General features: G+C 48.1%; 2 protein-coding genes across 3 annotated transcripts in view; both read right to left on the minus strand.

The window, feature by feature from the left end:
• Nucleotides 1-119: 119 nt before the first annotated feature.
• Nucleotides 120-13,096, minus strand: cop1 (COP1 E3 ubiquitin ligase). 2 transcript variants are annotated; one of them, XM_060058857.1, is made up of 20 exons: nucleotides 12,463-13,096; nucleotides 12,297-12,356; nucleotides 11,356-11,453; nucleotides 11,197-11,261; nucleotides 10,958-11,077; nucleotides 10,790-10,858; nucleotides 9,903-9,962; nucleotides 9,734-9,813; nucleotides 8,782-8,854; nucleotides 8,321-8,435; nucleotides 7,912-8,047; nucleotides 7,676-7,819; nucleotides 6,686-6,794; nucleotides 5,679-5,760; nucleotides 4,230-4,346; nucleotides 3,104-3,221; nucleotides 2,638-2,762; nucleotides 1,628-1,788; nucleotides 1,202-1,246; nucleotides 120-1,003 (listed from the first exon to the last, which is right to left on the minus strand). In XM_060058857.1, the coding sequence occupies exons 1-20, from the start codon at nucleotides 12,801-12,803 to the stop codon at nucleotides 986-988; spliced, it is 2,136 nt and encodes a 711-aa protein (XP_059914840.1). In that variant the 5' UTR covers nucleotides 12,804-13,096; the 3' UTR covers nucleotides 120-985. The 2 variants fall into 2 exon arrangements, with proteins under 2 accessions (XP_059914840.1, XP_059914839.1); XM_060058856.1 differs by having other exon boundaries at nucleotides 8,782-8,857.
• A 3,052-nt stretch (nucleotides 13,097-16,148) lies between these two features.
• astn1 (astrotactin 1) overlaps nucleotides 16,149-18,109 on the minus strand; it is a 68,450-nt gene continuing 66,489 nt past the window's right edge. Inside the window, exons 21-24 of the mRNA XM_060058634.1 lie at nucleotides 17,908-18,043; nucleotides 17,228-17,328; nucleotides 16,923-17,106; nucleotides 16,149-16,519 (exon numbers count right to left, since the gene is read on the minus strand). Coding sequence (XP_059914617.1) covers nucleotides 16,282-16,519; nucleotides 16,923-17,106; nucleotides 17,228-17,328; nucleotides 17,908-18,043 — 659 coding nt within the window. The 3' untranslated portion in view covers nucleotides 16,149-16,281. The remainder of the gene's footprint in view (nucleotides 16,520-16,922; nucleotides 17,107-17,227; nucleotides 17,329-17,907; nucleotides 18,044-18,109) is intronic.

The following is an 18,109-nucleotide window of genomic DNA, read 5'->3' on the forward strand; positions in this document are numbered from 1 at the left end:
TTGGTTCCACCCGTATAATGCATTTGACAGGAAATATCATTTCCAGTCATTATCAATACAGAAATATTCCAAAATGCTTGTAAAATAAATGTATTCTATATCTGATAAGGAAAACACAGTACTTTCTTAATAATTTATTTTGGTATACAAAAGCAAACGCCTCATTGGCATTTCAGATAAAATACGGCTGTTTGCCATACTACATACTGTCCATGGGGGGGGGGGGGGGGGGGGTTAGTCTGAACACAGCAGCCTGGTGGACCAGCAGAGGGTGATGGTTTTCTGGGCTCCATCGTCTGAACAGCTTCATTTTTGATGGGTGAACCTGTGATGTGTCAGAGGACCTGAAAGAGGTCTTGTGTACACCGTAGATACAGACTGTGTCCTAGACGGCCTCTTCTACCAACCTGTGCTTCACAACGCAGAGCGAGAGGAGGAGCACCGCTCTGACCATCAGGAGGTCATGTGATCACTGACATTTATTTCAAACACCAAGAGAAGCTTTCTAAGGATTCCTCTTTCATTTCAGAGTTTCTTTGTGATTGTATGTTGGAATAGTGAGAGTTCTAGAGAACTGTGGAGTGGTACTGCTTTACTGTAGTTCACTGTAGTTTGAGTCAGGGCCTGCAGCTGGAGGAGGGCGTGGTCTCAGTGAAGGGGCGGTGGCGGTTCGGGGCTGCAGGTGGAGGACTGCGTGGTCGCAGTAAAGGGGTGGTGGTGGTTCATTGGCTGCAGGTGGATGAGGGCGTTCGTCCAGGTGTGGTGGTCGTTAAAGGGCTGGAGGTCTTTGTGCTTCACGTCCCGATCACCTCCACCTGCTCCTCAACCGTTAGCAGGAGAAAGGCCACCACCAGCTCCTCCTAGTGGATGGAGGAACACCACCTCCTCCTCCTAGTGGTGGAGGAACACCACCACCTCTTCGGAGAAGAACACCACCTCCACCTCCTAGTGGGTGGAGGTCTACTGTCCGCTGTGATGGAACCCCTCAGACCAGCTCCAGTACCTGAAGAGAGGAGGACCACAACCACACATCAACACAACAACACACTACTACCACACAATAAATACAAACACGCTAAAACACAACACAAAACGTCAAACACAAACAAAATCAGCACCAACACACTGAACACCAACACAGTAACAAACTACACACCAAACAGTAACACACTACAAACCAACAGTACACACAGTAACTCACCTTGATGGTTCCTTGACTGTTGGCAGCAATCAGCACGTTTGATTCCTGAAGGAATAAGATTATTATATTTGATGTTTGAGCTTTCAAATAGAATGAAAAAACATATCAGACTCAGCCATCCTCAGGTGTGGTTAGGGTGGGTGTAGGGTGTGGTCAGGGTGTAGGTAGGATTTAGTTAGGGAGTAGGTGTAGCTTGGGTGTAGTTAGGGTGTAGGAGTAGTTTGGGTGTAGTTGGGGAGTAGGTGTAGTTGGGGAGTAGGTGTAGTTGGGGTGTAGGAGTAGTTTGGGTGAAGCCAGGGAGTAGGTGGAGTTTGCGTGTAGTTAGGGAGTAGGTGTATTTTGGGTGTAGCCAAGGAGTAGGTGTAATTTGGGTGTAGGTGTAGTTTGGTTGTAGTTGGGGAATAGGTGTGGTTTGGGTGTAGTTACCCCGTCCGGCAGGGCCCTCCAGCAGACCGCGCTGACGAACTCGTTGGTGTCGTCGTCTTTGCGCTCCTTGTCCAGAACGCTCTTCACCGTGTCGAACTTGAAGGTCAGCAGCGTCTTGGACAGACCCTTATAGTACAGGTACAGAGAGTTGTTCTCGCTCCCTGGGGAACAGAACAGAGAACCTTACAGCAGACGTTAAAGAATAATAAAAAATAATAAAAATTGATTATATATATATATATATATATATATAGCGCCTTTCAGGATACTCAAGGTCGCTTCACAAGAGTGGGAGGTGAGGGTGTATGTGCAGGCAAGTGAGTGAGGGCAAAATGCGCAAGGCGCTGGGTGGGGTCGTGAGTTAGGGGCCATAGGCCTCAGAGAAAAGGTGTGCTTTCGTGTAGAGCCCGACCGATATATCGGCAGGCCGATATTATCGGCCGATATTTCGGCAGGCCGATATTATCGGCCGATATTAGGCATTTTTCAAACTATTTGGTATCGGCATTTATAATGGCCGATAAATTAATATAAAAAAAAAAGCCAGAGTTAGGCCGATATATCGGCATATCGGATTTTTTAAATCACAAAATATTCGTATCGGTACCGGCCTTAAAAATCCTATATCGGTCGGGCTCTACTTTTGTGTACTTTTTGTGTAGTGTAGTAGTAAAAGGTGTAGTAAAGGTGTAGTAGTAAAGGTGCTATAGTCCTACTGCAGCGTACGTAGTAGAAAAGGTGTAGTAAAAAAAGGGAGCAGTTCTAACAAAGGCTACGTTGTAATAAAGGTGTAGCAGTAGTACAGGTGTAGTAATAAAGGTGTAGTAGTAGTAAAGGTGTAGTAGTCCTACCACAAACTACATATTAATAAAGGTGTAGTAGTAGCAGTAGTAGTAAAGGTGTAGTAGTACTACCAGTCTATGTATTACTAAAGTTGGAGCAGTAATGGTGTAGTTATTAAAGTGTAGTAGTAGTAGTAGTAAAGGTAGTTATTAAGGTAGTAGTCCTACCACAGGCTACGTAGTCTCCATTGGAGGCGAGGCCCACAAAGTTCTTCTCGTTGATGTGACCTTTGAAGGAGCGGAGGCAGTGAGGCTTGTTGACGTTCCACAGCTTCAGCTGGCTGTCTGTAGACCTGGAGACATAACCACTGCTAGTTAACCACTACTAGTTCATACAGTGAGGCTTGTTGACGTTCCACAGTTTTGAGGAAGTCTGAGTGTCACTGCACCAGACCAGTGAACACCTAATGAGGAGGAGGAGGAGGAGGAGGAGGAGAGTGAACACCTAGTGAGGAGGAGGGGAGTGAACACCTAGTGAGGAGGAGGGGAGTGAACACCTAGTGAGGAGGAGGGGAGTGAACACCTAGTGAGGAGGAGGGGAGTGAACACCTAGTGAGGAGGAGGGGAGTGAACACATAGTGAGGAGGAGGGGAGTGAACACCTAGTGTCTGGGAGGAGGAGGTCAGCTACTCACGCGGAGACGATCTCCTCCCCGTTGACAAACTTGGCGTAGGAAACGGCCTTCCTGTGGCCCTTAAACACCATGATGGGCTGTTTGGTGTTCCTCAGGTCGTAGTAGTGGACGCAGTGGTCTGGAACACACACACACACAAACACAAAGTCATGGAGACAAGGGTCTGGAACACACACACACTAGATCCCGACCGATTTATCGGCGGGCCGATATTATCGGCGGACGTTAGGCAGATATTTTTTTTGGGGGAGGTTTATTGTCTTTTTGTTCAAAGGACTTTGAGTTTCATAGCTTAAGTTGCATTTATACATTTTATTTATCAGAACTTGTGTGTGAGTGTGTGAGTGTGAGTGTGAGTGTGTGTGTGTGTGTGTGTGGAACGTCAGCGAGTGAGTGGACGAGCGAGGAGAGCGACTGGTAGAGCCAATTCCGCGTCCCCTTATATATGAACTTAAACCAGCCATTTTGAAGAGATAAATCACAACTTTGTTTTATGCACTTGTTATTGAAAGCATAATAAACACATTAAATACTTTATAAATGAGACCAAATGAATGCATTTAGCCAGAGTTAACATCTCATTGTTTTGGCCATCTTATTGTTTTTATTTCCTCTCATCAGTAAAACAAACTCAATGCACGTTAGCCTTTCAACTAGATTCAATGTTACAAGTAAAATTATTAGAATAAAACAAACATTCAGTACTATCAAAAACATGCTTTGTGTTGAATAAATAAAGACTGGTCTAGACAACAATAATGCAACCGAAAACCAGGTGGTATATAGTTGTATAGTAATAGTTAACTACTAGTTAGCTGGTCTATAGTAATATAGTTAACCACTAGTTAGCTGGTATATAGTTAACCACTAGTTAGCTGGTATATCGATAACCACTAGTTAGCTGGTATATAATGAACCACTCGTTATGCGTGCAAAGCCTAAGGTGAGGTGGTACATTGTTACTAGCTGGTATATAGTTAATCACTAGTTAGCTGGTATCTAGTTAACTACTAGTTACCTGCGCAGCCGAAGGCGAGCTGGTATAGTATAGGTAACTGGTATAAAGTTAACCAGTACTAGTTAACTACGCAGCCAAAGGTGAGGAGGTATTAACATTACTAGTTACCTGCGCAGCCAAAGGCAAGGTGGTATCGGGAGGTCGGACTGAACTTCACGCAGCAGACGTTGGCCTTCGCCTCGATGCACGCCACCGAGTTGTCGAGGTTAGTGGACCACAGCTTCACTGTAACACAATATAACACAACACAACTTCACTGTAACACAACTTCACTGTAACACAACACAGCTTTAAAGTAACACAATAACACAGGTTCAATGTAACACAATATAACACAACACAGCTTCACTGTAACACAACTTCACTGTAACACAACACAGCTTTAAAGTAACACAATAACACAGGTTCAATGTAACGCAATATAACACAACACAGCTTCACTACAACACAACATAACAAAGCTTCACTATAACACAACACAGCTTTACTGTAACACAATAACACAACTTCACTGTAACACAACACAGCTTCAATGTAACACAACAACACACCTTCACTGTAGGACAACATAACACATCTTCACTGTAACACAAAAACACAGCTGCACTGTAACACAACACAGCTTCACTCTAAAGGCCGGTTCATACTTCCGGATCCGGACGAAATTCGTCCGTCCGTACCAAGCAATGCCTCCGGGACTACCCTCCATGGTATACCTCTGTCCGGTTTCAGCGTCGTTATGGATGTTACACAATACATCCTCTAGAGGGCAGTGACTGTCGTTTCACAAATTAACGGCATAGACAATCGCAAACATGACATCTGTAGAGATGATTTTGCTTTGTGTCATCCGAAATCGGCCAAAAAAAAGTGCAAGATGTGTAGGCCTAGGCGGCGGTGGCATGTGACACCCCTCACCAACCCGCAGATTATCTCCTCAAAATGTTGTTAAATGACCAGTTACAACTCATTGCCAAAGCAGGGGAACAATAAAATAACAAGGTCAGGTATATAGTATGATATAGATACATATCAGATATTATACTACTCTATCTATTTTCGCGAATGGTCTGACTTCTGACTATACTGCTGCCTCGATTTCCGGTGGTATTGCTCCGTTTCTCCCGGAGCACTTCGGATTTGTAAGATCAGAGACGACGGACCCATTGACGGACGAAACACTTCCGGGACCGGACGAAACGGTCCGTATCCGTATTTACCGTAGGGTGTGAATGGGCCTTTACAAAACACAGCTTCACTCTAACACAACATAACAACCCAGCTTCAATGTTACACAACTTCTCTGTAACACAACTTCTCTCTAATATTGTAACACAGCTTCCCTGTAACACAACTTTGCTTTATACAATCAAAGCTTCACTGTAACAAAACGTCACTGTAACAACAACACAGCTTCACTGTAACACAACGAGACTTCACTGTAACACATCTAGACTTCACTGTAACACAACAAAACAAGACTTCACTAACACAACATAACACAACTTCACTGTTGCACAACGTAAACCATGGAACAGAACATGAAGTCATACTAACCTTTGGCGTCATCAGAGCCGGATGCCAGCAGTTTAGGATCCATCAGGTTGAAGTCAACACTCCAGCATCGCTTTTCATGTTCCTGGAAACACAACATGTTAACACATGCCTCTCAGCAGTATAGATACATTAGATATAATCTGATAATCCTAGACTACAGGTAACTCTCGACTAGATGTCCTAGTATAGTGTGGTACCTGGTAGACTAACTCTAGATTACATGTTAGTATGGTCTGGTAAATGGTAGACTAATCTAGACTAGATGTTCTAGTGTAGTCTGCTACCTGGTAGACTAATGCCGCTTTTCCACTGCATGGTACCAGCGCGACACGACTCGACTCGACTCAGCTCAGCTCGCCTTTTTTGCGTTTCCACCGCGAAAACATGGTATCTGGTACCTGAAGTGGCTGCTTTTTCTAGTAACGCCTCGCTCTAGGTTCCAAGCGGCTGAGCCGATGCTAAAAGGTGACGTCGGCAGACGGCCGGCCACTGATTGGCCAGAGAGTGTGACGAAGTCACGAGAGCGACATGGCAACCATGCTGGTAACAGCCATAGCAGCGCCGCAGCCAACATATTCCACTTCTTCAACATGCCAGCTAATAATACGAACACGAATACCATCGCATCGATGTTCTCCATTGTTGTTATGTGGGTTCTGTCCATGTGTGGGTTGCGTAGGTGTTGTTTGCGTCGCATACAAAAATACGTCACGGCCCTTTCGCGCAGCCGACCCCGCCCACGTCCAGGAGGTACTATTTGCGGTGGAAAAGGACCCGTGCTGCTACCGTGTCGAGTCGAGTCGAGTCGTGTCGTGTCGAGTCGAGCTACATGTGCGGTGGAAAAGTGGCATAGGTGATCTAGTATAGTCCGGTACCTGGTAGAATAACTCTAGACAGATTTCCTATCATAGTCTGGTACCTGGTAGACTAACTCTAGACAGATGTTCTAGTATAGTCCGGTACCTGGTAGACTAACTCTAGACAGATGTTCTAGTATAGTCCGGTACCTGGTAGACTTTGGACCGCTGGCCGGTGAACCCGTCCCACAGAATGACGGTTCCCTCGTAGTCACTGCTAGCTAGCAGGTTCTTGTGGTAGCTACTCCAGCTGATACAGCTACACATTACAAACACATTATTCAACTTTATATTAGACACTATCAATATTTTTTTTCCCACTATATATTAAACATTATAAACTGTATTATTAAACTATACATTAGACATTAAACACAATATTAAACTATATATTAAACATTGCAAACACATAATTAAACTAACTGGAGCTACAGTCGAGCTGTAGTAGAGCTATAGTAGTTATAGTAGACCTACAGCGGAGCTGTAGTAGAGCTGTAGTAGAGCTACAGACGAGCAGTAGTAGAGCTATAGCGGAGCTATAGCGGAGCTCTAGTGGAGCTACAGACGAATAGTAGTAGAGCTATGATAGAGCTAAAGTAGAGCTGTAGTAGAGCTATAGTGGCGCTATAGTGGAGCTATAGTGGCGCTCTAGTGGAGCTATAGTGGAGCTATAGTGGCGCTATAGTGGCGCTATAGTGGAGCTATAGTGGAGCTATAGTGGAGCTATAGTGGCGCTATAGTGGCGCTATAGTGGAGCTATAGTGGCGCTATAGTGGCGCTATAGTGGAGCTATAGTGGCGCTATAGTGGAGCTATAGTGGCGCTATAGTGGAGCTATAGTGGAGCTATAGTGGAGCTATAGTGGAGCTATAGTGGCGCTATAGTGGCGCTATAGTGGAGCTATAGTGGCGCTATAGTGGCGCTATAGTGGAGCTATAGTGGAGCTATAGTGGCGCTATAGTGGCGCTCTAGTGGAGCTATAGTGGAGCTATAGTGGCGCTATAGTGGAGCTATAGTGGAGCTATAGTGGCGCTCTAGTGGAGCTGTAGTAGAATTTACTAGAGCTGTAGTAGCGCTATAGTGGAGCTGTAGTAGAGCTGTAGTAGAGCTGTAGTAGAGCTGTAGTGGAAGAGGTGGTTACCTGATCTTGGAGTTGCAGGTCATCTCGTTGACCGGGTAGTGGATGTCCACCGCGTCCTGGATCACCATGCCGTACTCAAACACCTTGATCTTCTTAGTGACACCGGCAATCGCAAAGTAGTCGCAGTCTCTGTCAAACTCAATACTAACAGAGAGGTCAGAGGTCAAACTCAAGATGAACAGAGAGGTCAAACCCAAAACTAATACAAAGAGATGAGCGGTCATTGAGGCGGCTACCTGGAGACAATGCTGGAGCCGTTGTAGAGGTCGCTTGCGTAGGACAGGGTGGCGAGGGGGCGGACCGAGTTGTAGCGGGTGAACTTAGAAAGGCACTCCATGAAGTCGTCCAGCTGGCCCAGGCTCCGCCCCTCGTCTACACACCAAACCATTGTTTTGTGTGAGCGTTAGGATGAGCCAAAGTGTCTATGAATTGAGCACCGTTGTGATACGAAGTGTCCGGGCATCCTGACCAAGAACCAGAGAGAGCCACACACACACACAGACTAGCCAGAGCTCCTCCTCCTCCTCTCGACTTAAAACAAGCCCCATAATAAGAGAGATGAGATGTATACTATAGATATAGAATAAGCAGGCATTAGGCTATAGATCTGGAGTGAAGCCGGCATTAGGCTGGCTGTGATTCTACCTGAGATGCGAGACATCTTGTTTGAGAAGTAGCACTGTTCCAGATCTTCAAAATGAGCCGTGAGTCTCTTTCTTCTGGAGGCCAGAGTGCTGTTGTACCATGGCTGTCTTTTACCCTGCAACACACATCAGGAAATCAGGAATTTATCCTCAATAGATTGTACATAAATCATAACTAGATCACTAATATATCATTACTAGATCGTACATACAACATGACTGGATCACTAATATACCATAACTAGATCGTACATACATCATAACTAGATCACTCAAATATCATAACTAGATCTCTCATCTATAAACAGTATTCTTAGATCAACATCAATAGATCTTAATAGATCATAACTGGACAATAAAGAACCTTTCCACACATATTACATATCCCTGTATAACTACAGCTCGTTAACCATGATGATGGCTTCTGATTCCGGTTTATATATTATTATACAGCCTGGTCACCTGACTGCCTGGAGCTGCTCCGATGAAGCCGGGGGTCTGGCTGTAGTCTGGGGGCTCCACCAGACTGCTGCTGCTGCTGGACAACAAACGTGATATTACACACCTAAATACACGTTAATACACACGTTAATACACCGGACTGCTGCTGGGACATGATACCTTTTAATGAGTTAGAACCTAGCATCATAAATAAATGTTAGGAAAATAAATACATTTTTGCCATTCATTCTTTCCCCTTTTTCCCAGTAAAACCAGCATGATAGAAATCGAAATGATCGCCCATTATACCTGAGAGCCGGGGACGGAGCTAGTGTCTACAGGTGGAGGTGTACCTGAGAGCCGGGGACGGAGCTAGTGTCTACAGGTGGAGGTGTACCTGAGAGCCGGGGACGGAGCTAGTGTCTACAGGTGGAGGTGTACCTGAGAGCCGGGGACGGAGCTAGTGTCTACAGGTGGAGGTGTACCTGAGAGCCGGGGACGGAGCTAGTGTCTACAGGTGGAGGTGTACCTGAGAGCCGGGGACGGAGCTAGTGTCTACAGGTGGAGGTGTACCTGAGAGCCGGGGACGGAGCTAGTGTCTACAGGTGGAGGTGTACCTGAGAGCCGGGGACGGAGCTAGTGTCTACAGGTGGAGGTGTACCTGAGGGCCGCTGACGGAGCTAGTGTCTACAGGTGGAGGTGTACCTGAGAGCCGGGGACGGAGCTAGTGTCTACAGGTGGAGGTGTACCTGAGAGCCGCTGACGGAGCTAGTGTCTACAGGTGGAGGTGTAACTGAGGGCCGCTGACGGAGCTAGTGGTCTACAGGTGGAGGTGTAACTGAGGGCCGCTGACGGAGCTAGTGGTCTACAGGTGGAGGTGTAACTGAGGGCCGCTGACGGAGCTAGTGGTCTACAGGTGGAGGTGTACCTGAGAGCCGGGGACGGAGCTAGTGGTCTACAGGTGGAGGTGTACCTGAGGGCCGGGGACGGAGCCTCCACGTTGGGCACGGTGCACTCGGCCTCCATCAGTGGGGAGTGGTGCCCGCTCATGTCCTGGAGGAGGTGAGGAGGTGAGGAGATGAGGAGACGAGTCACACGGTACCATACCTCATGAATATTATCATGATATAAACAGGAAGTACCTCGACGCGCTTGATGTCGTCCTCCAGGAAGTTGAGTTCCTTCTGCAGCTGCTCCAGTTGCTGAGGAGGGAGCAGACATGAGGTCACAGCCTCCCATGATGCAGCAGGGCACTCATACAGGTTTAGAAGCCCTGATGGAGGGGGCTCCTTGGAACGCTGGTGTTGGTTTAGGGGCCCCTGAAGTAGCTTCATAACGATCCCGTTCCATTGGCCGGTCGCCCTAATAGTCCCGTTCCATTGGCTGGTCGCCCTAATGGTGCATTTCCACCGGAGGGTGCAGTTCGATTCGGTTCGCCTCAGTCCGGTAGTGAGGGGGCGGTATAGCCAACATCAGTTGAGGTCGGGTTTCCACCGCCAACAGTACGCTTATGGTAGGCTGGATGTCGAACACCGCGGCAGCTATGTAAACATTGTGACATCATAGCAGCGCGACCCAGTGTCGCCTGCTCAATATCAACAATAAAATAAAAACAATAAAAACTGCTTCATCAAGCTCCCTCTGCACGTCTTCCTCCCCAAGAATGCAGAGGAACGTCTCCACCTCCTTGTTCGCCCAAGTTAAAGTTTTGCGCGACAGAATAATACATCGTGGGTACTGTTTGTTGGTTTTTATCTCCATGTCGCCCGGAAGTGAGGATTCTGTCGACCGATCAACGGAGGGCGTGTAGCTCGAACTTGCCGGCACCCTTTCAGGCGTCTCAGTACCCCAACGGAGGAGTACTGCGAGACGAGTACGGCTCAGTCCTGGTCACGCCCACTTTTTGCGGTGGAAAAGCGATCCGTGCCGCACCTTTGCGAACTGAACCGCACCCTCTGGTGGAAACGCGCCATAATGGTCAGGGGGAGATGATCTGGGGGTTGTTGATGGAGCAGGCCTGATGTCTCACCTCTCTCTTGTTGCGTCTCGCTTCCTTAAGGAACTCCATCAGGATCTGTCTCTGGGCGGCCTGGGACTCCTGGAGAACACACATACACACACACACACACACACGGCTGTAGTACCGATACAGGCTGAGCTCAATGGTTTAGTCACTGGTAAGCGGTTCCAGTCTCACCGCCTCCAGCTGCTTCTTCTTCTGCACTAGCAGCTCCAGCATCAGGTTGATGTTGGCCAGGTCCATGTTCTCCTGCTCGGGGCTCAGGACGTCCTGGAACACCTGCCACCGGGACCCGTTCTGGGACAGGAGACCCCATTAGAGACCCCCCAGCAGGACCAGAGACAGACGCCCGGCCTCCCAGAGACAGACGACCAGCCCCCCAGGGGGACAACATGAGAGGGAAAACCAATACTCACAGGATGGTCCAACTTCAGCCTCTTCTCCTCTGACCGCTGCTTCTGCTTCAGGATGAGTTCATTCACTGGAACACGAACAAGGCGTCAGACCCAGCATCAACCACCATCAGGAGAACAGGACACGCAAAGCATCATGGGAGATGTAGTTCAGTGACGTACCGAGGAAGTTGGGGTAGAGCTGGTCCACGTTGTCCACGATGTAGTTACACTTGGGGCAGCGGTTGCTGTCCTCTAGACTCTGTCGGATGCACTTGAAGCTGCAGAGGAAGAGGAACATGGTCAGCAGGAAGTACTGTTTCAAGAACTACACACCAGCAGGAAGTACTGATTCAAGAACTACAGTCCAGCAGGAGGTACTGATTCAAGAACTACAGACCAGCAGAAAGTACTGATTCAAGAATTACAGACCAGCAGAAAGTACTGATTCAAGAACTACACACCAGCAGGAAGTACTCCTGTACTGCACATTAGAGGGATTACTTATTCTTTTACTTTCTACTTTATTTAGCGGCCTGTGGGGCGGTAGGGGTCTATCATCTGTATGCGGGTGAATATGCGTTTGTGCACACTTGTGTATCTGCGTGCATGTGGGTGTGTATATGTGGGCGTGCATAATATGTGTGCATACATGCGTGTGTGCACATGTGTGTGTGGGTGTGCACATGTGTTTGGGCATGTGTGTGTGTATGCATGCACACACAACAATTACAGTTATTGACAGCAAAGTCATTCCCATCTGAAGATTCAGAGGAAATGGGAGGTGTCTTTCTGAAGCTTCCTGTAGATTTCGAGCAATCAGTTTACAGGGCATGTCATTACTTGTCACTCGCATCTTAATCACAAAGAGCTGCCAGCATTATGACAAACACTGCAACACATAGCTGCTATAATTTAACCATGAATACCAACTCATGCACCTAACATTCAACACCACCTCATCTAACCCTGAAGCTGAGAGCTGGTGAGAGAAGCTGGCCCAGAGTGGAGCTCCTTATGGTGTCAGTAGTGTGTTAGGTACTCTCAGAGCTTTCTCTGTGAAGCTCCTAATAGATACATGTTCCTACTGTGGTCTCCATCAGTCAGGGATTAGCTCAACTCACCAAAAGCTGTGACCGCATTTGGTCATATGTGCCTCCTCGATCATCTCGAAGCAGATGGGGCTGGAAACCAGAGATAAGAAGCATTATATTACGGGATGAACTGGTTTGGTTGACTTCTCCTCTGATATACAAACACAAGTTTGATGAGGAAAAGGAGAAATCTCACCAAACAAAGTCGTTGCTTTTGTCCTCGTAGGAGTGGAGCAGGCCGGGGTAGAGCGGCGCCGGCTGCAGAGACCTCTTCTTACCCGAGCCGGAGGACGAGGAGGCCGGCCGGCTCAGGGAAGCCAGGCCACTCCGGGAAGCCTGCTGCACGGCGGCCAGGACGGGCACCGACAGGGGCCCCTCGCCGGAGGACAGGGGACCCTCAACGGCGGACATGGACCCCTCACCGGCTGCTGTCAGCGCCCGGGAAGGCACCACATTCCCTGCCGAGCTCCCATTGGTGTTTGGGGTCCCGGAGGAGCTGGCCCCGCCGGCCAGCTGCTGGGCCCGGCTGTTTGACATGACTCACCACGGACAGAACACATCCACCGGGACGGAGCTCAGACCATCCGGACCGGGGGGGGTTGGGTTAGTAGCCTGGTCCTGGTAGTCCTGGTCCTGAAAGTCCTGGTCCTCGCAGTCCGGGTCCCGGGACACAGACCGGTTGGGGGGTTGGTACCGCAGCTGCTTTCGACAACACGTTAATTATTCAATGCTAAACGAAACGAAGTGTGAAACGAGTGAACAGAACAAATATTCCTGCTGCGTTTCAAGGGATTAGCGGCTAGCTACTGAAGCTCCGAGTCCCCGGTGCTACTTTGCTCTGCTGCCGGGAACCAGCGGCCTCTAGCGGCCAGGAGGTCGGTGCTCCTCCGCCCTGAGCCGGGGATCAGCGGCCTCTAGCGGCCAGGAGGTCGGTGCTCCTCCGCCCTGAGCCGGGGATCAGCGGCCTCTAGCGGCCAGGAGGCCGGTGCTCCTCCGCCCTGAGCCGGGAACCAGCGGCCTCTAGCGGCCAGAAGGCCGGTGCTACTCCGCCCTGAGCCGGGGATCAGAGGCCTCTAGCGGGTAGGGTTAGAAGGAGGAGGAGGAGAAACGAGGAGGAGGAGGAGGAGAAGGAGGTCTGTGGACAATCTTTATATTAATCTTTTCTGTGTTTCGGGGCCAGAGGAGACATTGAGCGAAATCAAACACGGATCAAAGTCAATAAGACAGTATCTCTTCAAGGTGTTGAAGCCTACCTCTATCGGTAGCACCACCATGTGTATGAAAGGCTGTGAGTTTAAATACTTTAATAATATTAATATTAGAGCATGTTCAGTTAGGATAGTCTCTTCTTTCTTTCCTCACTAACCCTAATCCAATCTTTCATTCTGAAAGCAGTGTTGAATGTTGAAGTATTTTATACAGAATTTGTAGTCGAGAATGTTAAGATCAAGATGAATCCATGAGTCCACACTCTCCTTCTGAAGCATGGAAACATGATGACAAAATATTCAGAAATCTCATGAAAGAATCATACCTCTTACCGTTCAGGTATCAAACTGTAGATAAAATTGATTGGTCATTATTTATTGATGTGCTGATCACTTCTCTGCCATATGTTGACCCTTGATACGATATGTTGACGAATTCAATAATGGTACAACATATGATATCTTCTTCATAAACACAAGACACGTTTTATAGCTTTTTATTATTCTTTGAAAGAGCCAAGTGTAAAATATTAATACTCACAGATATAAGAGCCAAAATATAGCATGCAACAGTAAAAACATGTCCACTGGGTCATATTCTAAAACATCTGATTCCCTTTAACAAAACTACTGGAATGATCAACTCCAGAGACAGGTCATTACGGAGCAGGTAGGGGTTAGACAGTATAGAGACAGGTCACTTCGGAGCAGGTAGGGGTTAGAAAGTACAGAGCCAGGTCATTAAGGAGCAGGTAGGGGGTAGACAGTACAGAGACAGGTCATGATGGAGCAGGTGGGGTTAGATATCTTTGAGGAGCTGGTAGGGTGAGATACTTTTAAGGAGCAGGTAGGGGTTAGATGTATAAGCAGGAGGTTGGTTTTGTATGAAATAACATATCTGAATAATAAAGAGATTTCCAGTGAAACAATCATCAAAGCTGTGATTATACAGTGCAGACTTCCACTAACATTCACTAAACACTGCTGTACGACTAATTACAGAAGTCACCACTGGATGGATGCCTTAATGAACCTTTACAAATATCTACAAGGCTGCTTTAGTATTCACAGAAGACTTCAAGGAAATCTATTTATTTATATTATGTTTCTGCATCGACTGAACTGGACTGGGAACAGTTTTTGAAGTTGGCCCTCCGCTGAAGTGAAGAGCTGGAGGTGAAGTTATTCAAAACAACATCAAGGGAATGGTCTCATCTGATGCCATGTTGTTAAATAATTGATAGCAGTAATGATAAACTTATTGGAGTCACTGTTAATTAACATACAGCCGAGTGATTGATTGGTTGGGTTAGCGCGTTGCAGGTGAGCTCAGAAGACTTTAGGTTCATGTAACCACAGGTTATTGTTCTAAATTCACTATTTCATATTGACATGGGACTATTGGACTATAGACATGAATACATGAGGATACATTCACCAGAGATCAGAACCAGTCACCCAGAGACCAGAACCAGTAACTCAGAGACCATCAGAACCAGTCACTCAGAGATAATCAGAACCAGTCACTCAGAGACCAGAACCAGTAACTCAGAGACCATCAGAACCAGTCACTCAGAGATAACCAGAACCAGTCACTCAGAGACCAGAACCAGCCAACCAGAACCAGTCACTCAGAGACCAGAACCAGTCACTCAGAGACCATCAGAACCAGTCACCCAGAGAGCAAAACCAGTCACTCAGAGATAATCAGAACCAGTCACTCAGAGACCAGAATCAGTCACTTAGAGACCAGAACAAGATCCTGATTATCTTCGTATTTAAAATGGTTCAGTCCTGATTCCCTTCCTATTTAAAATGGTTCAGTCCTGATTCCCTTCCTATTTAAACAGTTCAGTCCTGATTCCCTTCCCATTTAAATGCTTTAGACATAAAGGTTTTATTTACAGCCGTTCCTCCTCTTTGTTCTCTCATTTTCGTTCAAGATACTTTACAGTTCATCCATCAATCAGACACCTGACAGACAGAAGGTCACTCTGGATGGTGTTTCTGTTATGAAAACAATGACGTTGTACACTAGGTCTGAGAATCATAATCATAGAGATAGTCATAATCATAAAGATAGTCATAATCATGGAGATAGAGTCATAATCATAGAGATAGTCATAATCATAGAGATAGTCATGATCATAGAGATAGTCATAATCATAGAGATAGTCATAATCATAGAGATTGAGTCATAATCATAGAGATAGTCATAATCATAGAGATAGAGTCATAATCATAGAGATAGAGTCATAATCATAGAGATAGACTCATAATCATAGAGATAGACTCATAATCATAGAGCCTCCAGTCTCTCAGAGGTCCCTGGGGGCCTCCAGTCTCTCAGAGGTCCCTGGGGGCCCAGGTCTCTCAGAGGTCTCTGGGGTCCCTGGGGGCCTCCGGTCTCTCAGAGGTCCCTGGGGGCCTCCGGTCTCTCAGAGGTCCCTGGGGGCCTTCAGTCTCTCAGAGGTCCCTGGGGTCCCAAGTCTCTCAGAGGTCCCTGGGGGCCTCCGGTCTCTCAGAGGTCCCTGGGGGCCTCCAGTCTCTCAGAGGTCCCTGGGGGCCCAGGTCTCTCAGAGGTCCCTGGGGGCCTCCGGTCTCTCAGAGGTCCCTGGGGGCCCAGGTCTCTCAGAGGTCTCTGGGGTCCCTGGGGGCCTCCAGTCTCTCAGAGGTCCCTGGGGGCCTCCGGTCTCTCAGAGGTCCCTGGGGGCCTCAGGTCTCTCAGAGGTCCCTGGGGGCCTCCGGTCTCTCAGAGGTCCCTGGGGGCCTCTGGTCTCTCAGAGGTCCCTGGGGGCCCAGGTCTCTCAGAGGTCCCTGGCCTCGCCATAGTCGTTGTACATGACGGCGAGGGTCTGGTCCTCGCAGGCCTTGCGGAGGTCCTGGCCGAGGTCCACCCAGTTGAGGCCGAAGGCCTTGGTGTCGCTGTAGCGGCAGGACAGGAAGCGGAGGGACATCCGGCGCAGGCCGATGCGGGGCTCCTGGAGGAGGCCCCGGCACCACCCTGACAGCTGCTCCAGCTGGGACAGGATCAGACCGGCCTTCCTGAGGACAGAGCCGCGGGTCAGGGCTAAGGTGTGGGCTTAGTAGGGGGCTAGGTATAGAGTTAGGGTTAGGTACGGGGTTTGGTGCGGGGTTAGGTACGGGGTTAAGTGTGGGTTAGGTATAGGGTTAGGGTTAGGTGAGGGGTTAGGGTAAGGTGCAGGGTTAGGTGTGGGTTAGGTATAGGGTTAGGGTTAGGTGAGGGGTTAGGGTAAGGTGCGGGGTTAGGTGTGGGTTAGGTATAGGGTTAGGGTTAGGTGAGGGGTTAGGGTAAGGTGCAGGGTTAGGTGTGGGTTAGGTGTGGGTTAGGTGCAGGTTAGGTATAAGGTTAGGTGAGGGGTTAGGGTTAGGTGCGGGGTTAGGTGTGGGTTAGGTATAGGGTTAGGGTTAGGTGCGGGGTTAGTACCTGGGCCCGAGCTCGTCCTCGCAGCGCCAGGTGAACTCCCCAAAGCCGTGGTAGCGCTGGTTGTAGTGGTAGAGCACGCGGTGCAGCGTGGGCGGGCTCTGCTCCATCAGCGTGTTGTAGGCCGTCTGCTGCTCCTTACCGCTGGTGTAGCCGTTGAACAGGTTGTAGATCTTATCCGCTATCTCTGGGGAGGGTGAGACAGTCAGGGTTGGATAGTCAGGGTTAGATAGTCAGGGCCAGTTTTAGAAGGAGGAAGAAGGGGTGTTAGGTAGTCTTAGGGGTTGGATCGTCTCTCGTCGTCTCACCCTGGGCCTTGACGTCGTCCACGGCCGGGCACGGGGTCTTGATGGTGACCTCACTGGGACCCGACCTCCGACCTGTGTTGTCCACTGACCACAACCTGAACCTACACACACACACACACACACACACACACACACACACACACACACACACACACACACACACACACACACACACACACACACAGAGACATACAGAGACAGACAGACAGACAGACAGACAGACAGACAGACAGACAGACAGACAGACAGACAGACAGACACAGAGACCCACACAGTGGAGGATAATTATCTTTGAAGATACAGCCACCTAGTGGCCAAATCAGAGATATGCAATAGTATAGATATAGTATATATTTAGAGATGTATATATATAGTTTATATTTACAAGTAAGTGGTGTATATATCTACATGTAGGTGGTGTTTATATCTACATGTAGGTGGTGTTTATATCTACATGTAGGTGGTGTCTATAGGTGGAGTGTATATCTACATGTAGGTGGTGTATGTAGATGTAAGTGGTGTATTTACGTGTAGGTGGTGTATGTAGATGTAAGTGGTGTATTTACGTGTAGGTGGTGTATGTAGATGTAAGTGGTGTATTTACATGTAGGTGGTGTATGTAGATGTAAGTGGTGTATTTACGTGTGGGTGGTGTATGTAGTTGTAAGTGGTGTATTTACATGTAGGTGGTGTCGGCCTCCAGGCAGCGGATGATCAGGCTGAGGGTGGAGGCCTGGAGGTCGGGGACGTCTCCTAGCATCACACACGGCGACTTAGCCCCCGACAGGACGTCATCCACCAGACTGAGGACAGACTCTGGACACACAGTACACAGTACTCATTAGAGTACTCAGTACTCAGTACAATACAGAGTACTCATTA

This window comes from Gadus macrocephalus, chromosome 8 (genome assembly GCF_031168955.1).
Source record: "Gadus macrocephalus chromosome 8, ASM3116895v1".
Lineage (NCBI taxonomy): Eukaryota > Metazoa > Chordata > Actinopteri > Gadiformes > Gadidae > Gadus > Gadus macrocephalus.